Source organism: Schistocerca cancellata, chromosome 3, assembly GCF_023864275.1.
Source record: "Schistocerca cancellata isolate TAMUIC-IGC-003103 chromosome 3, iqSchCanc2.1, whole genome shotgun sequence".
Classification (NCBI taxonomy): Eukaryota; Metazoa; Arthropoda; class Insecta; order Orthoptera; family Acrididae; genus Schistocerca; species Schistocerca cancellata.
In genome coordinates, this window is record NC_064628.1 from 482,663,019 (window position 1) to 482,690,269 (window position 27,251).

Sequence of the window (27,251 nt, forward strand, 5' to 3'; positions counted from 1 at the left end):
GGTAACAAGTTCTTCTTGATTTCCCAGGTTGTATATTGTCAAATATTACACTGCCACATAAGTCACTTTTTTTTTAGAGTGTATTCAACACAGCTTGTAGATTGAAGTTTACATTCAAAGCACTTTTTTGTGTGCTTGCAATTTGCATTTACTGTGCTTCTTTCAAGCCAGATCTCTTCACTGTAAATATCTACATGTGGATCTTACTTCACCAGGTTCTCCTACTGTGTCTGAATATTAAATGTGTAATCCTGTTGTTTCTGTAGCACTAGAACATTTAAGACACTGATCTTAAAATTTAAAGATCCTAAATTGTATTGGGGGAATAATGGTATGTAGTTTGGAGGAGTTGCTGACTTGTAGTTGCCCTCTTCATATTTAGCTTTACTCTCGCAGTACTAAAACATGCAAAGCTAAATCAAGATACCTTCCCGACGACAACTTCTGTCTACTGTAGTGTGGTTTAACACAAGGATAATTTGAGTCACGCTACCTTGGCAGACCACCACCAAGCCTTGTGAATTTTATATGTTGTGTGTGCCTGCTACATAACTGTCTTGTGCAACAATACCATCACATAATTTTGAAAAAGCACTTTTCACAGTAGTTCTTGTTACATTTCAGACAGAGTAGAAAAACTGCAGCAAACATGTCTATTTTACTGTAAAGGACTAGAAGTGAAATCCCCTTTGCTATTTTCTGTATTCCTTGGTTTTTAACCTTTCATCGTCCTTTGGATTTTCCTTGCAATAAAAATGTGTTTATTTGAACTTCTCACATTCCTGAAAGCATATGTATCTTGATTGTATGGTCTGTATTGTGTAACATTTTTGTGTGGACCTTCATTCTACTACTGATCAGGTTACAAGAGTCATTCCGGGAATTGTGTGCCTATGTTTTTAATGTATGGTTCATCATTCAGGATCTTTTGTTTCCTCAATTCTGTAATGTACTGATCATGTAAATTACAATATTATGAGAAGGATAGATTGTTACTCACCAAATATAAGAGCTGGTGAGTCGCAGACAGGGACAATGAAATGATTGCTGTACATTTGAGTTTTCAGCCAAAAGGTCTTTTTCTAAAGTAGAACACACACACACACACACACACACACACACACACACACACACACACACATTCACAACTCACTCACACCACATGACCACTGTTTTTTGGGCACTGAGGCTGGACTGCGAGCAACTGCACCCGATGGGAGAAGCAATCTGCGTGTGGCGGGGGTAAGGAGAAGGCTGGAGCAGTGAGGGGGAGGGATAGCAGTGTAGGAGTGGGAGGTTGTAGTGCTGCTTGGGGGAGCATGCAGAGATGTGGTGGGGACAGTATAGGGCTGCTAGGTGCAATCAGCAAGTTAAGGGGGGGAGGGGAGGAGCATAAAAATAAAGAATTAGAGGAGAGAAAAAAAGAGTAGTGGGTGCATTGGTGGAATAGAATGCTGTGTAGTGCTGGATTGAGAGCAGGGTAGGGGATGAGTGGGTTATTGCAGGGAGATTTCACACCTCTGCAGTTCACTGAAGTGAACAAGTCATTGAAGTGAAGCACACTGTGCTGAGCAGCATGTTCAGCAACTTGGTGATGTGGCTCTCTCTTAGCTACAGTTTATCAGTGGTCATTCATGTGGACAGCACCTTGTTGGTAGTCAAGCCCATGTAGAAAACAGCACTGTGGTTGCTGTTTAGTTCGCTTTCACAGGTAGCCCTGATATTGATGGGATAGATAATGCCTGTGACGAGACTGAAGTAGTGGTAGTGGAATGCTGTATCGGACAGGTCTTGCATCTAGGTCTATTGCAGGAATATGAGCAGGGCTGGAGTAGGAACAGACAAGGTTATTATGTAGCTTCAGTGGGCGGCAGAATACTGCTGTGCCAGGGGTGGGAAGTGTAGTGATTAGGATAGTCTTCATTTCAGGGCAAGGCAAGAGGTAGTCACAATCCTTGCAGAATACGTGATTCAATTGCCCCAGTCAAGAGGGGAGTGCTCCTTTGCGGCCAGACAGTGGGAATGTGAGAGGTAGTAAGTGACTGGAAAGACAAGGCATGGGAGATATGTTTTTTTTATGAGGTTGGGAGGGTAATTTCAGTCTGTGAAGGCCACAGTTAGACCCCTAGCATATTTGGAAAGGGACTGCTTGGAAGTACAGATGTGACAGCGGTGGGTGGTTGAGGCTGTATAGAAGGGACTTCTTAACATGGAATGAACAGCAGCTCTTGAAATGGAGTTACTTCTTGTGGTTGATAGGTTTGATGCAGATGGAGGTACCGAGGTACCCATTTTTGAGGTGACAGTCAATATTGAGAAAGATGGCCTGTTGGATTGAAGTGGACCAAGTGACGAAAACAGGGGAGAAGATTTTCAAAGTTCTGGAGGAATGTGTATAGTGTGTCCTCGAAAGCAGTCCATATCAGAAAGATGAAAGATGTCATCAATGAATCCAAATCAGGCAAGGTGTTTGGGGCTCCATGTGGTAAGACAGGATTGATCTAGATTGCCCATGAATAGGTCGGCACATGACTGTGTCTTGTGGGTGCCAATTCCTCTACCACAGATTAGTTTGTAGGTGATGCCTTCAAATGTGAACTAATTGTGGGTGAGAGTATAGATGGACAAGGAGACCAGGAAGGAGGTTGTAGGTTTGGAGTTAGTCGGGCATTGGGAAAGGTAGTGTTCATTCGCAGCAAGGAAATGAGCATTAGGGATGTTAGTGTGGAGAGAGATGGCATCTACAGATCTACAGTGACAAACAGGGTGCTGTGAGGTAAACAAACAGGAACTGTGGATATTTAGTGGAGGAGACAGTTGGTGCCTTTTATATAGGAGGGTATTAGGCTGCATGTGTTGGTCTACAAGAGAATAGATTCTCTCAGTGGGAGCACAGTAACTGGCCACAACAGTGTCCTGGGTGGTTGGGTTTATGAACAGTAGTAAGCACATAAAAGGTAGGAGTTCAGGGAGTGGTATGGATGAGAGGACGGTAGGAGAGAGAGATAGAGAGAGAGAGAGAGAGAGAGAGAGAGAGAGAGAGAGAGAGAGAGAGAGGGGGGGGGGGGTCTGGGATGGGCCTAGGGATTTAAGGAGAGACTGGAGATCCTGTTGAATTTTTACTATGGGGTCACTGTGACAGGGTTTGTAGGTGGATGCATCAGACTGCTGGCAGAGTCCTAACACCACGTAATCCCTGTGATTCAAAACTAAGCTGGTGGCAGCATTGTCAGCAGGTATCATCATAAGGTCAGGATCAGTTTTTAGGTGGTGGATTGCTGTTCTTTCTGTGGCTCTTAGGTTAGCTTCCACGTTGAGGGAACACTTCCCACAAGACTCATTACCACCCAGGACAGGAACCATTGAATCACATTCTCCAACAGGGTTTCAACTACCTCTCGCCAACCTATCCACAGTGGTATTCCACCACCCATCATACCTATGCAATACCCTCGTTTATCACTACTCCATCCCTGCTTCCAACCCCTTCGTCAGAGCTCATATACTTGCAATAGACTTAGATATAAGACCTGTCTCATACATACTCCCACTCTATCCTATCAAAGGCAGCACTGCCTGTAAAAGCAGTCATGTTATCTACAAACTAAGCTGCAACCACTGTACTGCTTTCTATATGGGCATGGCAACCAACAAGCTGTCTGTTCACATGAATGGCCACTGGCAAACTGCAGCCAAGACACAGCTGTATCACCTAGTTTCTGAACATGCTGCTCAACACTAGGTGCTTCACTTCAATTACTGCTTCACAGGCTACACACACATATGTTATTGTGGCATTACACTTTATGATTCAACGAAGTGCCAAAGTCATGTATTTTCTACATCTATTATCTTCTACACTACTGCAGCAACATACTCAAGGTTTTCCTTTATGAAACAATATGAAAAGCAAGACTTATCAATGCATATAAGTCAGATTAAAGATTTTTGTGCAGTTGTGATTTCACCATAAGAGGGACAGTATGAAACCCTGCTTGTTGAAAAAGTACAAGGGCATTAGTTAGTTAGTTTCATGTTCCATGGATCATTTTGCTTTTATGACAAATCTTAATTAGTCGTTTTACATTCACATCAAAAATTAGTTTGTAAATGTGGCTACATCCTGAACATTTTATTTATTTGCTGGCTTCTTAACGTACATATGCGAGTTAGAAATTCCCACCCTCTACCTTTTACACTTTACAATAAGAGAATTATTCTATGGGTTAGAAGGAGTTGTCAAGAACAAACCTTTTAAGTTCGTTTTCAAATTTTACTTTGCTGTCTATCAAACATTTTATATCACTTGGTAAATAATCAAAAATTTTAGTTGCAGCATTGCGCACCCCTTTTTGTGCTAAAGATAACAGTAATGTGGAGCAATGAATGCCATTTTTCTTTCTGGTATTGTACTGATGTGCATCACTGTTCCTTTTGAGCTGCAGTGGATTAATAGCAAACTTCTTACACAGATGTCCATAAGATGACTGTGGGTAAGCACCACATATTATTCTTACAGCACATTTTTGAGGAAAGAAGACTTTCTTTCTTAATAATTACCCCAGAATATTATTCCCTGTGACATTACTGAAGGAAAATATGTCAACTTACTGATTTATCTCTCCTCATGATATGCAACGATTCAAGTGAAAATGTGGCTGAACTAAGTTCTTTTAGGAGTTCTGAAACATTTTTTCCAGTTTAAATTCTCATTAATATGGACACCTAAGAACTTTTGAAGTTTGCACCCTATTTATTAATTCCTGCCCGTGTGTTACCCTTATCACTGGTGTAGTACACCCGTATGTGCAGAATGGAATATGTAGCTTTTTTATAATTGACGGCGGGACTATTTACAGAAAATCCATCAATGATACTTTTTAAGAAGAAGATTCCTGTATAGACCATAAAGATCAAAGCAATTTTGTACAAGTTTTCCAAACAAAGTTGCTGCTCTGAGTACTAGAACCACAGACCAGAAAATACTGTCTAATTTTGTATGTGTTGATCCATTGGCAATTTAATGATATGGTTATAATAGAAGGAAACATTCCACGTAGGAAAAATATACCTAAAAACAAAGATGATGTGACTTACCAAATGAAAGTGCTGGCAGGTCGACAGACACACAAACGAACACAAACATACACACAAAATTCAAGCTTTCGCAACAAACTGTTGCCTCATCAGGAAAGAGGGAAGGAGAGGGAAAGACGAAAGGATGTGGGTTTTAAGGGAGAGGGTAAGGAATCATTCCAGTCCCGGGAGCGGAAAGACTTACCTTAGGGGGAAAAAGGACGGGTATACACTCGCACACACACACATATCCATCCACACATATACAGACACAAGCAGGCATATTTAAAGACAAAGAGTTTGGGCAGAGATGTCAGTTGAGGCAGAAGTGCAGAGGCAAAGATGTTGTTGAATGACAGGTGAGGTATGAGTGGCGGCAACTTAAATTAGCGGAGATTGAGGCCTGGTGGATAACGGGAAGAGAGGATATATTGAAGAGCAAGTTCCCATCTCCGGAGTTCAGATAGGTTGGTGTTAGTGGGAAGTATCCAGATAACCCGGACGGTGTAACACTGCGCCAAGATGTGCTGGCCGTGCACCAAGGCATGTTTAGCCACAGGGTGATCCTCATTACCAACAAACACTGTCTGCCTGTGTCCATTCATGCGAATAGACAGTTTGTTGCTGGTCATTCCCACATAGAATGCATCACAGTGTAGGCAGGTCAGTTGGTAGATCACGTGGGTGCTTTCACACGTGGCTCTGCCTTTGATTGTGTACACCTTCCGGGTTACAGGACTGGAGTAGGTGGTGGTGGGAGGGTGCATGGGACACGTTTTACACCGGGGGCGGTTACAAGGGTAGGAGCCAGAGGGTAGAGAAGGTGGTTTGGGGATTTCATAGGGATGAACTAAGAGGTTACGAAGGTTAGGTGGACGGCGGAAAGACACTCTTGGTGGAGTGGGGAGGATTTCATGAAGGATGGATCTCATTTCAGGGCAGGATTTGAGGAAGTCGTATCCCTGCTGGAGAGCCACATTCAGAATCTGATCCAGTCCCGGAAAGTATCCTGTCACAAGTGGGGCACTTTTGTGGTTCTTCTGTGGGAGGTTCTGGGTTTGAGAGGATGAGGAAGTGGCTCTGGTTATTTGCTTCTGTACCAGGTCAGGAGGGTAGTTGCGGGATGCGAAAGCTGTTGTCAGGTTGTTGGTATAATGCTTCAGGGATTCCGGACTGGAGCAGATTCGTTTGCCACGAAGACCTAGGCTGTAGGGAAGGGACCGTTTGATCTGGAATGGGTGGCAGCTGTCGTAATGGAGGTACTGTTGCTTGTTGGTGGGTTTGATGTGGACGGATGTGTGAAGCTGGCCATTGGACAGGTGAAGGTCAACATAAAAAAAAATGGCATGGGATTTGGAGTAGGACCAGGTGAATCTGATGGAACCAAAGGAGTTGAGGTTGGAGAGGAAATTCTGGAGTTCTTCTTCACTGTGAGTCCAGATCATGAAGATGTCATCAATAAATCTGTACCAAACTTTGGGTTGGCAGGCCTGGGTAACCAAGAAGGCTTCCTCTAAGCGACCCGTGAATAGGTTGGCGTACGAGGGGGCCATCCTGGTACCCATGGCTGTTCCCTTTAATTGTTGGTATGTCTGGTCTTCAAAAGTGAAGAAGTTGTGGGTCAGGATGAAGCTGGCTAAGGTAATGAGGAAAGAGGTTTTAGGTAGGGTGGCAGGTGATCGACGCGAAAGGAAGTGCTCCATCGCAGCGAGGCCCTGGACATGCGGGATATTTGTGTATAAGGAAGTGGCATCAATGGTTACAAGGATGGTTTCTGGGGGTAATGGATTGGGTAAGGATTCCAGGCGTTCGAGAAAGTGGTTGGTGTCTTTTGATGAAGGATGGGAGACTGCATGTAATGGGTTGAAGGTGTTGATCTACGTAGGCAGAGATACGTTCTGTGGGGGCTTGGTAGCCAGCTACAATGGGGCGGCCGGGATGATTGGGTTTGTGAATTTTAGGAAGAAGGTAGAAGGTAGGGGTGCGGGGTGCCGGTGGGGTCAGGAGGTTGATGGAGTCAGGTGAAAGGTTTTGTAGGGGGCCTAAGGTTCTGAGGATTCCTTGAAGCTCTGCCTGCACATCAGGAATGGGATTACCTTGGCAAACTTTGTATGTGGTGTTGTCTGAAAGCTGACGCAGTCCCTCAGCCACATACTCCCGACGATCAAGTACCACGGTCGTGGAACCCCTGTCCGCCGGAAGAATGACGATGGACCGGTCAGCCTTCAGATCACGGATAGCCTAGGCTTCAGCAGTGGTGATGTTGGGAGTAGGATTAAGGTTTTTTTAAGAAGGATTGAGAGGCAAGGCTGGAAGTCAGAAATTCCTGGAAGGTTTGGAGAGGGTGATTTTGAGGAAGAGGAGGTGGGTCCCGCTGTGACGGAGGACGGAACTGTTCCAGGCAGGGTTCAATTTGGATAGTGTCTTGGGGAGTTGGATCATTAGGGGTAGGATTAGGATCATTTTTCTTCGTGGCAAAGTGATACTTCCAGCAGAGGGTACGAGTGTAGGACAGTAAATCTTTGACGAGGGCTGTTTGGTTGAATCTGGGAGTGGGGCTGAAGGTGAGGCCTTTGGATAGGACAGAGGTTTCGGATTGGGAGAGAGGTTTGGAGGAAAGGTTAACTACTGAATTAGGGTGTTGTGGTACCAGATTGTGTTAATTGGAATTTTGAGGTTTTGGAGGGAATGGAGCTGGAAGTGGGAGAGACTGGGTTTGTGTGCAATGAGAGGTGGTTGATGTTTGCTGGAAAGGTTGTGAAGGGTGAGTGAGTTGCCTTTCTGGAGGTGGGAAACCAGGAGATTGGATAGTTTTTTGAGGTGAAGGGTGGCATGCTGTTCTAATTAGCGGTTGGCCTGTAGGAGGATGCTCTGAATAGCCGGTGTGGATGTGGGAGAGGAAAGATTGAGGACTTTTATTAAGGATAGGATTTGACGGGTGTGTTCATTGACTGAGTTGATGTGTAGGTGAAGGATTAGGTGGGTGAGGGCAATGGATTGTTCAGTTTGGAACTGGTATAGGGACTGATGGAAAGAAGGGTTGCAGCCAGAGATGGGAACTTTAAGTGTGAGGCCTTTGGGGGTTATGCCAAATGTCAGACAAGCCTGAGAAAATAAAATATGTGAGCGTAATCTGGCTAGGGTGAAGGCATGTTTGCGGAGGGAATGTAAATAAAACTTAATGGGGTCGTTGTCGGGGTGTTGTGAGGGTGATATGGTATTAGGTGGAAAGTTTAACATGAGGTTGAAATGAAAAAGAAAGATAGAAATATATGAGGAGAGATAATGGTGAACTAGAAAGCAACTGGAAATCTGGTATGAAAAAAGGCGAAAAAGTGTTGGTTAAGTTGATCCTGTGGTGAACTTGGGTTGGTAGACAGCGATGTGCATAAAGGTTAGGTGGTTGTGTTGCCGCTAAATCACGTTAAAGGACGGAGAAATTCGGGAAAATTTCGAAAAAACGTATTAAAAGGAGTAGTGTTGTGGTGAAAGATTACGAAAATGGGGCTAACAATTGTAGAAATAATGACGTTAACACCTTTGGGGAGCGGCTAAAATGATCAGTGATGTGTGAAAAACGGAAGTGGAAATAAAGTGAAAGTTATTAGAACTAGCCGAAATGGTTGTTTAATACGTGAAAGCAGCTGTTATTGAACTAGAAACGGTGGATTTTGTAGCAGCGGTAGTGTTGAAAGCGGAAAATAAAGTTTTTTTGGTTATGGTTTGGAAGTGGGTTACGTATTATTGAGCATATATAGGCGGGATAAAATTGTATAGTAGATTACGGTAAAAGGGGAAGGTGAATACAAAGTGGACTACTGGTAAAAACAGAAAGAGTACTTGATCGTCGGGAGTATGTGGCTGAGGGACTGCGTCAGCTTTCAGACGACACCACACACAAAGTTTGCCAAGGTAATCCCATTCCTGATGTGCAGGCAGAGCTTCAAGGAATCCTCAGAACCTTAGGCCCCCTACAAAACCTTTCACCTGACTCCATCAACCTCCTGACCCCACCGACACCCCGCACCCCTACCTTCTACCTTCTTCCTAAAATTCACAAACCCAATCATCCCGGCCGCACCATTGTAGCTGGCTACCAAGCCCCCACAGAACGTATCTCTGCCTATGTAGATCAACACCTTCAACCCATTACACGCAGTCTCCCATCCTTCATCAAAGACACCAACCACTTTCTCGAACGCCTGGAATCCTTACCCAATCCATTACCCCCAGAAACCATCCTTGTAACCATTGATGCCACTTCCTTATACACAAATATCCCGCATGTCCAGGGCCTCGCTGCGATGGAGCACTTCCTTTCGCGTCGATCACCTGCCACCCTACCTAAAACCTCTTTCCTCATTACCTTAGCCAGCTTCATCCTGACCCACAACTTCTTCACTTTTGAAGACCAGACATACCAACAATTAAAGGGAACAACCATGGGTACCAGGATGGCCCCCTCGTACGCCAACCTATTCATGGGCCGCTTAGAGGAAGCCTTCTTGGTTACCCAGGCCTGCCAACCCAAAGTTTGGTACAGATTTATTGATGACATCTTCATGATCTGGACTCACAGTGAAGAAGAACTCCAGAATTTCCTCTCCAACCTCAACTCCTTTGGTTCCATCAGATTCACCTGGTCCTACTCCAAATCCCATGCCATTTTTTTTATGTTGACCTTCACCTGTCCAATGGCCAGCTTCACACGTCCGTCCACATCAAACCCACCAACAAGCAACAGTACCTCCATTACGACAGCTGCCACCCATTCCAGATCAAACGGTCCCTTCCCTACAGCCTAGGTCTTCGTGGCAAACGAATCTGCTCCAGTCCGGAATCCCTGAAGCATTACACCAACAACTTGACAACAGCTTTCGCATCCCGCAACTACCCTCCTGACCTGGTACAGAAGCAAATAACCAGAGCCACTTCCTCATCCTCTCAAACCCAGAACCTCCCACAGAAGAACCACAAAAGTGCCCCACTTGTGACAGGATACTTTCCGGGACTGGATCAGATTCTGAATGTGGCTCTCCAGCAGGGATACGACTTCCTCAAATCCTGCCCTGAAATGAGATCCATCCTTCATGAAATCCTCCCCACTCCACCAAGAGTGTCTTTCCGCCGTCCACCTAACCTTCGTAACCTCTTAGTTCATCCCTATGAAATCCCCAAACCACCTTCTCTACCCTCTGGCTCCTACCCTTGTAACCACCCCCGGTGTAAAACCTGTCCCATGCACCCTCCCACCACCACCTACTCCAGTCCTGTAACCCGGAAGGTGTACACAATCAAAGGCAGAGCCACGTGTGAAAGCACCCACGTGATCTACCAACTGACCTGCCTACACTGTGATGCATTCTATGTGGGAATGACCAGCAACAAACTGTCCATTCGCATGAATGGACACAGGCAGACAGTGTTTGTTGGTAATGAGGATCACCCTGTGGCTAAACATGCCTTGGTGCACGGCCAGCACATCTTGGCGCAGTGTTACACCGTCCGGGTTATCTGGATACTTCCCACTAACACCAACCCATCCGAACTCCGGAGATGGGAACTTGCTCTTCAATATATCCTCTCTTCCCGTTATCCACCAGGCCTCAATCTCCGCTAATTTAAGTTGCCGCCACTCATACCTCACCTGTCATTCAACAACATCTTTGCCTCTGCACTTCTGCCTCAACTGACATCTCTGCCCAAACTCTTTGTCTTTAAATATGCCTGCTTGTGTCTGTATATGTGTGGATGGATATGTGTGTGTGTGCGCGAGTGTATACCCGTCCTTTTTCCCCCTAAGGTAAGTCTTTCCGCTCCCGGGACTGGAATGACTCCTTACCCTCTCCCTTAAAACCCACATCCTTTTGTCTTTCCCTCTCCTTCCCTCTTTCCTGATGAGGCAACAGTTTGTTGCGAAAGCTTGAATTTTGTGTGTATGTTTGTGTTCGTTTGTGTGTCTGTCGACCTGCCAGCACTTTCATTTGGTAAGTCACATAATCTTTGTTTTTAGGTATATTTTCCTTTGGCAATTTAAGATAAATGTGAGAAAGATTGTTGATATCTCAGTGAGTGCATTTAGGCACTGACTAATTAACTGTATGATTTCTCCTGGTATACAAGGTGGTCCATTGATCGTGACCGGGCCAAATATCTCACGAAATAAGCATCAGACGAAAAAATTACAAAGAACGAAGCTTGTTTAGCTTGAAGGGGGAAACCAAATGGCACTATTGTTGGCCCGCTAGATGGCGCTGCCGTAGGTCAAACAGATATCAACTGCATTTTTTAAAACAGGAACCCCCATTTTTTATTACATATTCGTGTAGTATGTAAAGAAATATGAATGTTTTAGTTGAACCACTTTTTTCGCTTTGTGATAGATGGTGCTGTAAGAGTCACAAACATATGGCTCACAATTTTAGACGAACAGTTGGTAACAGGTAGTATTTTTTAAATTAAAATACAGAATATAGGTAAGTTTGAACATTTTATTTCGGTTATTCCAATGTGATACATGTACCCTTGTGAACTTATCATTTCTGAGAAATCATGCTGTTACAGCGTGATTACCTGTAAATACCACATAAATGCAATAAATCTCAAAATAATGTCTGTCAACCTCAACACATTTGGCAATATGTGTAACGACATTCCTCTCAACAGTGAGTAGTTCACCTTCCGTAATGTTCACACATGCATTGACAATGCACTGACGCATGTTGTAATGCATTATTGGTGGATCACGATAGCAAATATCCTTCAACTTTCCCCACAGAAGAAATCCAGGGATGTCAGATCCGGTGAACGTGCTTCGACGACCAATCCACCTGTCATGAAATATGCTATTCAATACCGCTTCAACCGTACGCGAACTATGTGCCGGACGTCCATCATGTTGGAAGTACACTGCCATTCTATCATGCAATGAAACATCTTGTAGTAACATCAGTACAACATTACGTACGAAATCAGCATACATTACATCATTTAGATTGCCATTGATAAAATGGGGGCCAATTATTCTTCCTCCCATAATGCCGCACCATACATTAACCCGCCAAGGACGCTGATGTTCAACTTGTTGCAGCCATCGTGGATTTTCCGTTGCCCAATAGTGCATATTATGCCGGTTTACATTACCACTGTTGGTGAATGATGTTTCGTCGCTAAATAGAATGCGTGCAAAAAATCTGTCATCGTCCCGTAATTTCTCTTGTGCCCAGTGGCAGAACTGTACATGATGTTCAAAATTGTCGCCATGCAATTCCTGGTGCATAGAAATATGGTACTGGTGCAATCAATGTTGATGTAGCATTCTCAACAGTGACATTTCTAAGATTCTCTATCCTCGTGCAATTTTTCTGTTACTGATGTGCGGATTAGCCATGACAGCAGCTAAAACACCTACTTGGGCATCATCATTTGCTGCAGGTCGTGGTTGACGTTTCACATGTGGCTGAACACTTCCTGTTTCCCTAAATAACGTAACTATCCAGCGAATGGTCCGGACACTTGGATGATGTCGTCAAGGATACCGAGCAGCATACATAGCACATGCCCGGTGGGCATTTTGATCACAATAGCCGGACATAAAGTGATATCAACCTTTTCTGGAATTGGTAAACGGTCCATTTTAACACAGGTAATGTATCACGAAGCAAATACCGTCCGCACTGACGGAATGTTACGTGATACCACGTACTTATACGTTTGTGACTATTACAATGCCATCTATCACAAAGCGGATAAAGTGGTCCAACTAAAACATTCATATTTCTTTACGTACTACATGAAAGTGTAATAAAAAATGGGGTTTCCTATTTAAAAAAAAAAAAAAAAAAAAACGCAGTTGATATCCGTTTGACCTAAGGCAGCGCCATCTAGTGGGCCAACCATAGCGCCATCGGTTTCTGCCTTCAAGCTAGACGAGTTTTGTTCTTTGTAGTTTTTTCATTTTGCGCTTATTTCGTGAGATATTTGGCCCGGTCACTATCAATGGACCACCCTGTACATGAACTTAAGTATTTTATGGAAAAGACTATATTGCATTACATCTGACAGAGTGAAAATCAATATTAATGTAAGATTGAATGTGTAAGTGAAAGTGAATGACTTTGCAGTCATTAGTGCATACTGTTTCGATCCCATACACAAGTGTGGTGTTCAAGTGTCCACAAATGGTGGCTTCAGTGACCTGTAAGTGCACATTTCTGAAACCACTTGCTTGATGCCATATTGCAAGTGCCCAAAGTATAGATGATAGTTAGAGACCCACAGTAACTGGTGTAAGTACGTACACCAATAGTGGTGGTCATCACACTGATAAGAGTGAATTTGTGGTTATGACAATGCGAGTGACAGATGAATGTAGTAAAATGATGATAACTAAGTCTGATTGCTGTAACAAGTGAACCTCTTTTATTTTTTACCTTTTGGTTTTTAAATCTGAATAATGTCCTCTAATTCTTTTAAAGCTGTTTATCTGAAAATAGTTGTATGTTCTCCTAAAACATGTCAGTTTTAATCTTAAACACCTTAACTAATAGTGCTGTTGAGCACAGCTGCATCTCTTTTTGAAATGAAACTGTATTTGTGCATCATTAAGCTATCACATACTTACCAAGGATAAATGTGAACAGATCACAGTAATTATAGAATGACCTAACTCGAATTTCCAAACTTGGGCCAGGCTTCTCAGTGATTTTATAAATATGCCTATAATATAACTCTTTGTAGAGAGTTAGAAATACCTGTAATAAATTGAGGAAAAGAGAAAAGCCATTAATTATTAGCGACACTTGTGGTGAAATAACACATTATTAAAATATTCCTCATGCACATAACAATTTAATATATACTCACAGGATCTTGTCCAACTACACGAACCACCATTTCTTCTGAAGGCCAAGCAGCTTTCCCATAAGAGTCTTCCATTGTTTTTGGGAAACTGTAACATCATATAATCTTAATGCCGTGAAAGACCAGAAATAATATTAGCCATGTCCTACATGTGGGGCTGAATTTGCTATTGTGTTTATAAAACATGTGAAACATTGCCGGAAAACAAAAAGTCCGAACACATCCATTGGGAGTTTTCAAATTTATTTACAATTTATTGTAGAAACAATGCATATCAAGTACAAGGAAAGATTACATTAACAGAACAATAGCTTGAGCTCGTCTGAGGTAACAGCTGTGTATATTCGTATGCAATGTGGCCTTCACAGGTAGAAATGCAGGCACAGACTCTAGCATGCAGTTGAACGTAAAGGTGAGGAATACTGCCTCGGAATACTTTATCACACACCTGCTAGATATGTTTATGTAGCTCTGCAAGGGCTGTAGGTGGACAAATCCCATGTCACCTTATCACGACCGACATGTGCTCGATTGGAGACAAGTCTGGTCATATGCTGCCCAGGTGCGCTGATGCATGTCTTGCGGAGCACACCGAGTTATATGGGGTGAGCATTACCCTGTTGGAACAGTACAATACCTTCTTGCTGCAAGGGTAGCCGAAGAACTGATCAAACAACATTCTGCACATATTGAGCAATGGTCAGCATTCCCTCCACAAACAGCAAAAGTGAATAAGAGTTGTAACTTATAGCACCCACATGTCTGGGGTGAGACCAGTATCTCTTGGATGAATGCATTGGTTAACACAGTGCTCACCAAGTCTATGTTGTATGTGTGAATGACCATCACTTGCATGCACACAGTATTTGCTTCCATCAATAAAGACTATAGTGCACCGTTCCATCCTCCAGTTGATTGTCTAACAGCAGCAGTCCATGCTGTGGTGTGGTGTGGGTGGAAAACAGGCTAGATGTGTGTATGAACGCAGTCCCACTGCTTATAGTTGACACTTGTGCGCTCACATTTGCTCTTAACTGAGTTGAGGAAGCAGTATGATCTGTCACTACTGCTCTTACAATACAACTGTATTGACAGGAATCTATGCTGTGTGGGTATCCAGAACCTCACCTGTCACTGTGAGAATGCTCACACGTCCATTACTGAAGCATCACTCCACGGCTGATGTGACACCTCGAAATTGGCAGCAATACTCCAAATTGATCCCGCCACTGGAATGACCATAATACAATCCCTCTGAACGTTGCTTATTTGGCGGTGCACCACCACACTGAGCCTTATGGACACTGGAATAACCTACTAGCAGTATGAACATATAGCACTCTGGTAGCTATTGCTTTATGCCATCTGCTGGCATATTATGATAAAAACATTATCAGCACATCTACCATCTCACAGGAGGCATGTTCTGTCATCAGATCAAAATGAACATTGTCTTCCATGGTGCTCCAGCTTTTCTTTTTGGCAATGAGTTGCTGGACACTAAACCTCAGAAGTCAGTTAACACATATTATGAAACAGGTAAAATGTCGAGAATGGAACTTTGATTTTGTTGGATTACATATAATCCTGTTATTTTATGAACAACACAGTATTTGGAGATATAAGTGATAGCTATATTTGCCAGTAGAATTCTTTTGAAACATTAATGGCCATAATCAGATCTAAAAGGAAACTTAAGGAAAAGCTACTCTAGGATTTTATGTACAACATATGAAGTATATTTAGTATTCTTTCAACACAGAATTCTCATACCAATACACAGCAGGCCAAGAATTGTAACTAAATTATAGTATTCCAGTAATCTTTCTGTAGTACATCTGAGAAAAAGACATTCACTAGCATCATCTAGTTTTATGAAATTAATGTACCTTATGTATTTGCAAGACACACAAAAATTTCTTGAAGAAATTATTTTACAATATTGGATTTACATAAAGTAATTTCACAACACATTACATAATGTAATTTTATTCATCACATTAATTTATAGATGATATTTATAGATGATATTCGTGAATGTCTGTATTTTATCATCCCCACTATACACAGTGTGTAAATGATAACTGTTTACAACATACCACAGTGATGTAGGGGAAGTCTACAGGAACCATCTGATATAAGAAACTTGTGGCCTTATCAAGCTGGGAAACATCCTCAAACTGGTCTAGAAAAGCCACTAAATATACAGTGCCGTGTGACATTTTTGAAAAGGTATGTACTCTGCCCTCTTACGCCACTGGCTTAGTCCAGCATTTTCAAACAGAAAACACACACACACACACACACACACACACACACACAAAATCATCCAGGACTGTCTGAGACAAGAAATGTCATTTAGTGAACTCTGAACTCTTAGAAGTGAACAGACATTTGCTGTAAATTGCATTTGCTATATACTGTGAAGTTTACCTACATTTATTTGCACTTAGCCATTGAGGACCTTTTTTTGTGTTATAGCATATCACAAGCAGTGTTGCAGACTTCATTATTTGAAAAGTCACAAAGATAAGGAAACCTTTGTAATTCATTTGTGTGTCTTTGTTACTAATTTGTTGGAGTGTTGTAGAACCTTCGTTCTCCTATCCTGTTACCTGAGCCATGGGCATAGTTGTGTAATAGTGGCAGGGAGAAATTGTCTTAGCGAAGTACTGCACCAGAAGCCATTTCATGAACTCGGCAACAGTGGCAACTCAGGCTCCAAAGCAGTAGCGACAAGGCCTTTATAAACCTGGCAATGGAGGTTTACAAAACTTACAATATCTGTTCTTTACTTTCAAGAAAGGAGAGGTGGTTAGAATTCCTTAAGAACATGTTGCCATTTCTTTCTGCATCTGCTGAATTCAATTACAAGGCCAAATACGTATCAAATGCCACATGACACATTAAAATGCTACACATTTTTAACTTGTTGCACAATAAACAAAACAATCATTACATTTTAATTTTCATTGTTTTACATTTTTACTCATTTATGTATTTCCTAATCCCTTCAACAGTCATAATATGATATAAGCTATCAATTTGCTCTATTTCATTCTGTTTACTTACTGAGTTTCATACAGAGACTGCAATTCAAACAACATTCTCTCATTGACACATTCTGCAAAATACAGAAGAAAGTCCCTGACGGTTTTATCTATTTGTGAATACTGTTCATAGTCATACTCAGCAGGAGCCTCTGAAGTGTGAGGATCATAATCCAGTCCTCCATATTGATAAGACTCATACGCCTGAAAAGAAGGCAAAGAATTCATATTAAACCACTGGTGAAAAAGTATCAGCGAAACCCATTATTTTATAGTATAAATAATATCTGCATCACTCGTCCCTTTAACAGTGATAACACTACACAGGTTAAACATTCACTCAGTTATAATGACTGATGTGGGGAAAAAGGGAGTCACAGGCCATTAAGCATTTGCCTCTAATGAGTAGAGAAAAAATAAGAAATATAATTAGAACAATGTTCCAACATGCAACTGACACTCACATAGTAGATTCAGTGACCAAGTAGTCAATGATGATAATTGCAAGCTCATTCCACTTTGAATTTATGGCTTTTTGGCTTGATGCCACATTTGACTGAGTAACTGCTACAACTACACTGTATGTATATATAGTTACACCATTGTAATAGGAGGACACTTCCATTTTCCAGCTATAGGTTGGGAGAGTCCGTGGATTTAAACTTGTAGCAGAGATTGGGCAGGTTAAAAAGACTGAGCAGTCAATCAGAGAACCAACTCAGTATGCTACATCTTAACCTCCTTGTAAACAAACAGATTCTACCTTTCTGACTCAGCTGACACAGAGGAGGGAATCAGTAGCTATAAGCTGAACATAGCATCACTGACTATAGGTGTTATAGGGAATGTCGAGAACAGTAGGAAATCTATTTTGCTTAATAATATAATAACAAGAGTGTTGGATCCCATGAATCTGATATCAATAATGGTGGTAAGGTTTGCACGCTCTTACCACCAGTGGCAGGTGAATCACAGTGTTTACACAGTGTGCAGCACTGCTCGCCAGGAACACAATCCTCAGCACAAATAGGATCACTCTGCACCAACCAACTTCTTCCCACTCAGAATAAATGTAACAACATGCATAGCAGAGGTTCACTTACATGTTGCTCTCTTCAATACTCAGACTCAACAGTCCAGCTGTTATACATATATAACAAGCACTGTGATGGACTTTGACTTTCTCAGGTTCTCACCTACAGCTCATAATTAACCAGGCCTAGGCCTGGTTCTGAGTATGGCACCCCTATTCTATGTAACCAGTGTACAATGCATGTAATAAATGAGTCTGTACTATACGAGCAGACATCATCAAGTATTCAGCTCTTGGTACAAAGATATGGAGCACCAAAGGATAAAATTCAAAAGAACTGTGCGAAATCTTAATTCTTGAAGTGCTGAGCAAAATTATGAGATTGCCACCTGACTTGACCAGAATGGCTACATAGTTTTGGGTCTTGTTTTAAGTCAGAAGGCAGCTCGAAATTATCTTTTCAGTCACTCAGTCACAATACAGGCACAAAAGTTGAAAGCTGACACTGAGAGGGAATTCGGTCTCTTAAGATTGTTTCATGGTGAAAGATAATAACTGTCACTGAAATAGTGAAATGGCAGACAGTGTGATATGTGATCACAGAATAGGAATCAAAGTCTTTCAGCAATGGAAAGGCATCTGGACAAGATGATATTATGTAAAAGAACTTGCTCCCCTTTTAGAAGCAGTGTACCAAACGATTGGGGAAAAAGTATAGGTCATTCTCAAGTTCAAGACAGATGCACATAATTATAGGTCAGTATCATATACAAATACCTCTTGCAGAATTATGACCTTTTTAGAGAATGAAAATCACCATTTTAAAAATCAGCATGGAGATTACAAGCAGAGAGCTTCAGCAGCTAAGTACACACCATTTGCCTTTGTTATTTAGTATCAATAGAGAATGACACCCAGTTTAATGCATTGTTTCTTGACTTTTTGTAAGTCATTCTATACCAGTCCGCATTGTCATTTTGTGAATGAAATACATTATTTAGTATAGGACCAGGTTTATGGTTATATTTAGGACTTACTACACTAAAGTGCCACATAAACTGGTATAGGCATGCGTATTCAAATACAGACATATATAGACAGGCAAAATACATTGCTGCTGTCAGCAAAGTCTATATAAGACAACAAGTGTCTGGCACAGTTATTGGATCAGCCACTGTTGCTACAACAGCAGGTAATCAAGATTCAAGTGAGTCTGAACATGGTGTTACAGTCGGTGCATAAGCGATGGGACACAGCATCTCTGAGGTAGTGATGAAGTATGGATTTTCCTGTACGGCCATTTCAAGAGTGTACCGTGAATATAAGGAATCTGGTAAAACTCGAAATCTCTGATCCTGCTGTGAGCGGAAAAAGATCGTGCAAGAAAAGGACCAAAAATGACTGAAGTGAATCGTTAAACATGACAGAAGTGCAATCCTTCCGCCAATTGCTGCAGATTTCAATGCTGGGTCATCCAAAGTGTCAGCATACAAACCATTCAACGAAACATCATTGATATGGGCTTTCGGAGGCTAAGGCCCACTCGTGTATCCCTGATGACAGCACGGCACAAAACTTTACACCTAGCCTGGCACGTCAACACCGACGTTGGACTGTTGATTATTGGAAACATGTTGCCTGATCGGACGAGTCTCATTTCAAACTGTATGGAGCGGATGGAAATTTGTGGGTATGGAAACAACATTATGAATCCATGGACCCTGCACGTCAGCAGAATGAAGGCTCTGTAATCGTATGAGGCGTGTGCAGTTGGAGTGATTTGGGATCCCTGATATGTCTAGAAATTACTCTGACAGGTGACACGTATGTAAGCATCCTGTCTGATCATCTGCATCCATTCATGTCATTTGTGCATTCTGATGGACTGGGCAATTCCAGCAGGACAAAGCAACATCCAACATGTCCAGAATTGCTACAGAGTGGCTCCAGAAACACTCTTCAGAGTTCAAACACTTCCAATGGCCACCAAACTCCCCAGACATGAACATTATTGAGCATATCTGGGCTGCCTTGAAACGTGCTGTTTGTAAGAGATCTCCATCCCCTCATACTCTTACAGATTTATGGACTGCCCTGCAGGATTCACGGTGTCAATTCCCTCCGGCACTACTTCAGACATTAGTCGAGTCCATGCCACGTCATGCTGCGGCACTTCTATGTGCTTCCGGGGGCCCTACACGATATTAGGCAGGTGTACCAGTTTCTTTGGCTCTTCAGTGTAGAAGACAAAGCTTAACACGTCGTCATTAACAGAACACAATCAACAGATGTAAAATGAATTTTGGGAGTATGTCAAGGAGGGTTATAGGGTCTTTGCTGTTTACTATAAGATTTAAGTGTTCTGGCAGATAACTGGACGAACAATGAGTTTTTTTTTGTGCATGTTATTGTCGTTTAGAGGATTACAACAGGGTCATTCCATGTCAAGTCACCCAGGCCTTGACACCAACCATGTCAGATTTTGATGAAACTTGGTACAATTACTTATTTTATCATCGTGAAAGCACTTGTAAAATTTTTTTGCTCTATCTCTTATAGTTTTTTTTATAAATTTTTAAAGTTTTTAGATTTGGCTTTGTTTCAGCAGTCGGAAGTTGTAACTTGTCCTCACAACTAAAAAAATTTGTATATTAAAGAATACTCAAGATATCAGTATGAAATTTTGGAAAAAGTTTGTGTATTATATCTAAATGTTAAAAAAAATTACCAATAAGATATATCAAATTCTTCCAAATGAAAAAAAATTTATAAGTTTTTTATTTTATTTTTTTAGCTAACGGATGTTTAGTTATACAAAAACTGCAATATCTAGAGTCTCAGACCTGATAGAAAGCTCAAATTTGTTTTAAAATACTCTTAATTGTATAGGCTATTAGATAAAAGAAAAATTATGTTGGCTTTTTAACCTGTTTAATAGTTATCTAATTTTTAAAATAATATTAATTATATTTTAAAAATAAAAAATGCCAAGTGACTTAGACACCGAAAATAAGTTTTTGTCTTTTTGGAGTAATAATGTACACTTGGATTTTGTATTGTTACTCCTGTGTTTTGAAGCAAAAAATTATTACAGTGTTAAATAGTGCTTGGATAGTATTTTATTAAGTTTATTCGAACTCTCAGTAATTACGGTTGCTTAGTTTACAGAGATTCTTTTCCAATATCCTATAAAAGTAACCAGAACAGTAATCAGACCAAAAGTGAAATCAGTATGTCAGATATTCAAACCTGTAGTGTAGGGTTATTTAAAAAATCTGACTGTTTTCAAACAACCTACACACCTTCAAAAAAGTTACAACCGGTATCAGAATTGAGTGAGGAAGAAAAAGATTTGATCTACTTACGATCTGGAATTAATCTGTGTGAATTTAAGAATATATGTTCACACCACAGCTACTACTTTTTAAATGTTTTTAAAAAGTATCAAACAACATGTGTAGACCTACTAAAAAAACACAAAAAGCCCATCAAAAAATCGTTGAGAAGTGTAGGCTTGGATCTTTTTAAACAATTACTGACAAAAAATATTAGCATAAAACCTGGACAAAAGCTTTGCTCAACATGCCATAACTTTTGTGAGGAAAAATTAAGAGTTGAAGTCAATGAAAGTGAAACAGATGATGAAGTCATGGTTGAATTAGAATAATTGGAATCCAGAAATGAATCCCTCGTACAAACAAACATTGCTCTTGATTATTTAGGTTTAACACCGATAAAGCTTCATGGCTTGTCAGAACAAAGTAAAGGGTCTTATTTTAAAAGGAAGGTTAGCAGTATTGAAAAGACTGCAAAAAAGGCAGTTTCAAAAGCATTAAAATATGATGCACCAAGTTCTGATGATGACGAAGCAGATAAAAGTGTGGTTGAGAAAGCAAAGGATTTTGATGTAATGATTTCTCTTATGAAAGAGAAGATTTCATCTGTTGGGAGGTCTAGAAAAATCCAGATTCTGACCTTGGCTCCAGATTCTTGGACTCGAAATAAAGTGATGAAAGAATTTAATGTAAGTGAGTACATGGTGCGACAAGATAGAAAGCTAAAATCTGAAAAGGGTATTTTGGAAACTCCTGGTCCAAAAAAAGGTAAAACTCTTTCTGAAAATACAGTAAGACTTGTAACAGATTTTTATGAAAAGGATGAAAGTTCCAGAGTGCTACCTGGAACAAAAGACAAAGTAAGTGTTCAAAAAAATGTGTACATGCAAAAAAGACTCATTTTGTGTAACTTGAGAGAACTCTATTATTCTTTCAAATGGGAGAATCCCGAGGTAGAAGTAGGATTTTCAAAATTTTGTTTCTTGAGATCTAAATGGTGTATCCTTGCTGGTGCTGCAGGCACACACACTGTATGTGTATGCAGTATCCACCAGAATGTTAAACTATTACTGGATGCTGTGAAAATTGAAGAAACTTATAAAGACCTTATTAAGATGCTTGTGTGCAACACAGAAAACCAAAACTGCATGCTACATCATTGCAACAGCTGTCCTGCAAATACTGCACTAACAGAGTGCTTAACTGAAAAACTAAGTGAAGATTATGATTTAGAAGAAGAAATTGTAATCAGTCAGTGGGTTAACACAGACAGGGCAGAAATGATCAAACAATCTATCAGTGTTGAAGACGTACATTTCTTTATTGGTTAGGTCATTGGAAAAGCTCACCCCACACTCGTTTATAGCAAAATCCCAATCAGCAGCCTTTAAAAGATTGAAAGAAGACCTACCACCCAAAACAGCAATTATTGTGATGGATTTCAGTGAAAATTATTCCTTTGTTATACAAAATGAGATCCAAAGTTACCACTGGAATAGAGGTGGTTGTACTCTACACCCAGTTGGAGTTTTTCTAAGAAATGAGGAAAACAATGTTTTTGTTTCCAACCACTGTTTTATTAGTGATGACCAAGAAGATGACACTGGTTTTGTTAACTTTGTACAAAAAGAAATTACAAAGTGGCTGTCATTACATCATACTGACATTGACTCAGTTCACTACTTTACAGATGGTTGTGCTGGGCAGTACAAAAATAGAAACAGTTTTAAAAATTTGACTGAACACTTGAGAGACTTTAATTTGAAGGCCCAACACTCTTTTTTTGCAACAAGTCATGGGAAGTCAATTTGTGATGGCCTAGGAGGAACTATTAAAAGAATTTTAAGGAAAGCCAGTCTACAGCTTTCAGACAAAGAACAAATAATGACAGCAATCGATGTGTATAAGTTTTGTGAAAAAAATATTGAAAACATTCATTTTCACTTTATTGACAAAAAAGAAGCTGATTTGCTACGGTTAAAACTAGAAAAACGTTTTTCAGCAACCCGAACCATTCCTGGAACTAGAAGTTTTCATAACTTCTAACCACTTCCAACAAACAACCTTGAAATTAGAAGGACTACAGATAGTGTAAAACCCTCCTTAGTCTTTTCTTTCCATTCTTCTTCTGATTGGGTTCGTGTTCAACCTTCCATAAATTGCTATGTGGCTGCAAATTATGATGGTAACTGGTACTTTGGACTGGTAAAAAAATATTCAATGATGAAGAAGATGCAGAAATTCTATTTCTACATCCTTCAGGACCCACTGCATCATTTTATTGGCCTGAAAGAGAAGATTCCTGCATAGTTCCTTTGGAGCACATAGTCTGTGTAGTAGACGCACCTCAATCAAGCGGCACTGGGAGAATGTATTACTTCAAAAAAGACTGTATCAAAAGAACTGAAAGCTCTTGGATGAAGTGGAAAAACAGTTTGAATCAGCATTAATGTTTATTAAAAAGACAAAATTACTCAAAAAATTCAATGTTTCAAGCAATCAGTTGGGTTATGCATAAGTGTCGTAAGTAAACTACCTTTGTACATAATTCTAATGTAATCTACTATCATTAATAAACATGTTAAAGCCACCATTATTTTTGTTTTATCAAGTAGCCTATATGTTTAAGAGTAAATTAAAACAAATTTGAGCATTCTATCAGGTCTGAGACTCGAGATATTGCAATTCTTATAAAACAAAACATCCGTTAAAAAAAAAAGAAAAAAATACATATATATTTTTTTTCCATAGAAAATATTAATATATTTTAATAGCATCATTTTTATCTTCAAATATGTATAATAAATAAACTTGCTGCAAAAATTCATGATGTTATCTAAAAGAGTTTTTAAGATAAGCAAACTTAAAGTTTTGAATACAAATTAAACTGACCATTTCCGAAGGTTCAGAAAACGCAAAACATAAAAACTTTAAAAATTTATAAAAAAAACTGTAAGAGATACAGCAAAAAAGAAACTGCAGGTGTTGTCAGGATGGTATTAATACCATTTGAGCCAAATTTCATGAAAATCTAAGGAGGTGGGTGTAAAATTTATTTTTAATTGGGTGATTTGATATGGAATGACCCGACAGTCAAAATTAAAGCACCAGCATTCATATAATTGATACTTTTATGGACTTATTTTACATTTTGACAGCACCATCTGTAAATTGTTTCACCCCTGATTATCAGCGCATAGTTAATCTCCAAATTCTGAATTGGCAACCATAAACAGCTGTTAGACAAATATGTTATTTAGGAAGCCATGATCATGCAATGTTAATAGAATTAAAATTTTATTGGTAGCTTCCACAAAAATTCACACTAGTTTTTCATGAAGACCAGTGGGAAAGAATCCCATTCTTCTTTATGTCTTCAATTATACACAAGGTGTGGTCTGTTCCTGTCTTTCCAAGCTAAAACTATTTGGAATGTCATGTGTCATCCATCCTCTTTTGTGTTTGCTCCATGTATTGTTGAAATTAAGTTACTTGATGTTCAATCAAACCTGCCTCAAGCTCTGGTTTTATTGTTTCCCTTCTTAAATGCTCGTGTAAACATTAATTATTTTCGAAAAAAAAATCACTTCTAAGCTCCACATTTTTTCTAAAATTCGGTTTACAGGCGGGCAACATTCACTCATATGATGAAATGCCATGAAGAGCCATTACTTTGTAAAATTTTTGGTTCTCTCTTTGTTCATAAATGGTAGTGAAATACGGACAGTGCCATATGTATACCCAACTCTGGTCAGTTTCACATCTACAACCTATTTAAGGATTCGGACAGTTTTACATTCAAAATAGTTGAATGACTATTTCACAGTATTATTTACGTACACAATACACAATAAACATTCCTCGCAGGATTAAAGCATCAGTTTCGTAACTTACATTATTTGAAGGAGGCTTTTAATACCTTTGTGCGCAATTACAGTGCCAAACGTAAACACCGAGCATTCTAATAAGCGGCGACAGGTTAACACGAAATCGCTGTGTGTCATATTTTCACAGTAACTAGCTGAGATCGTGTCTATCAGGTCACTATTATTCTAATATTACACAGTAGTATTAGGTTTGTACTTCAATCATCAACATAACATTACATCCAACTGAGGGTGACTGGGCAACAAAAGTTGAAGATTTATAGTAATGCTTCCATAGTTTGAAAAGTGAATGTACTCATATTTTTACTATTCTCAGAATCGAACGGTAAAATTATTACAGTATCCACATAAATACTGAAAATCTTTCTGTGCACACTGTCACAGCAACATCAAATGATTGATCTAAATACAACAACAGCGGCAATAAATATGATAAACAACATAATAATGATTAATTGAAGCCGTGTATAATTCATTACAAACTACCAATGTGCAGATAATGAATGAAACTAAACATTCAATAACATACAGAAACAACCAAGGGCATACATCCATATGTGCATAACTCACGTAAACACGTGATTTTTATTTTGTCTTGCTTCAAAAAATAAAACATCTCAAATTTCACTTCGTCAAAAGATAGAAATTTACTAACCGGATCTACGTATTTTTCGTTGCCGTACATGTTCACGTGTTGTTACTGCACACTTACACAAATACAAACCAAAACTGAAACCTATCTAAGAGGTTGTGCAAGAGGGCTACCCGCAGATATGTCTGTGGGACTACCACGATGGCTAAAGGCCCGTCCACACGCAAGGATATATCTGCGCCAATAGCTGCGCACATCACATTTGCGCAGACAGATCGTCGCGTGTGGACAGAAGATTTGCACCAACCTGAGGTGTGTGCAAACCTGGAAGTTGGAGTTGGAGGTTTGAGCGAAACCTCTCAAATCTGTGGGTTCAAACCACATCTGCGCAGACAAGTTGGAGCGTGTGGACAGGAGATCACCGCAAATCTGGCGCGAAACAGTTGTTTGCCCAGTCTAGTGTTTGTATTTGTGCGCACAGGGCATTAAAATGGCTGATACTCGTCAGCGTTACCGAAAGTTTGTAAGTGAATTCATTGAAATATATAGAAACCACCCAGGTTTGTGGAAGATTAAAAGTAAAGAATATAGTGACCGAGACAAAAAGACAGCAGCATACAATGCTCTAATTGAAAAATTGCGGGCAGTTGACGCCTCGGCAAACAGAGAAACAGTAATAAAAATTTTAAAAAAATCGTTGCGAACTGTTTACCGAAAAGAGTTATCCAAAGTTCAGAGTAGATCAAGTATACTAATACGTTATGGTATTTTGATCTGCTTGGCTTTCTTAGTGATCAAGAAACGCCAAGACCAAGTAGGAGTACAACTGAAGATGAAATTGGAGTGTCAATGTGCGAGGAAATGGAACACGACGTGATGTAAAACAATATATTTCACATACGTTTATCAAAAGTTTATTCAAAAGAATATATTTATGTGCAAACATAATAGAAAATTAACTGTTGTTATAAAAAGAAACATGAATATACTTGTCCATATTTTAGGTTCGCCCTGAAAGTCTGGCAGTAAATTTACGTGAGAAAACTGCTTTCGCAACCACTGTCTACACCATTTTCACCGCTTTCTCTGTTTCCTGCGGTTGGTTTGACTGTTTATTGCAACACAAATTGCGAACACAGACCACAACAGAACTTCCTCCATTTCTATATTTCAAAATAACTGAATTAAATTTTTGACGTTTACGGAGAGCGTAGTCGCTTGCCACTGATATTTCTTTTCTACACCGACAGATGGCGGGCGAGTAGTAGATTGGGGTTTGTGTCGTGTGGACACACCACATTTGCAGCGATCTTTTGCATGTACAGACATCTGCGCCATTGTCTGCGCAGACAGATCGTTGCGTGTGGACCGGGCTTAAGTTGACAAATGGCCAAAGATCTAGCATGGGACGCTGCC

The 27,251-nt window shown here is 40.3% G+C and overlaps 1 protein-coding gene across 1 annotated transcript in view; it reads right to left on the reverse strand.

Moving 5' to 3' along the window:
* Positions 1–26,040, reverse strand: part of LOC126175255 (eukaryotic translation initiation factor 3 subunit L) — a 66,307-nt gene extending 40,267 nt beyond the window's left edge. The window contains 4 exon segments of the mRNA XM_049921897.1: positions 13,700–13,829; positions 13,942–14,026; positions 17,011–17,192; positions 25,899–26,040. Coding sequence (XP_049777854.1) covers positions 13,700–13,829; positions 13,942–14,026; positions 17,011–17,192; positions 25,899–25,928 — 427 coding nt within the window. The 5' untranslated portion in view covers positions 25,929–26,040.
* Between the last annotated feature and the right edge of the window lie 1,211 nt (positions 26,041–27,251).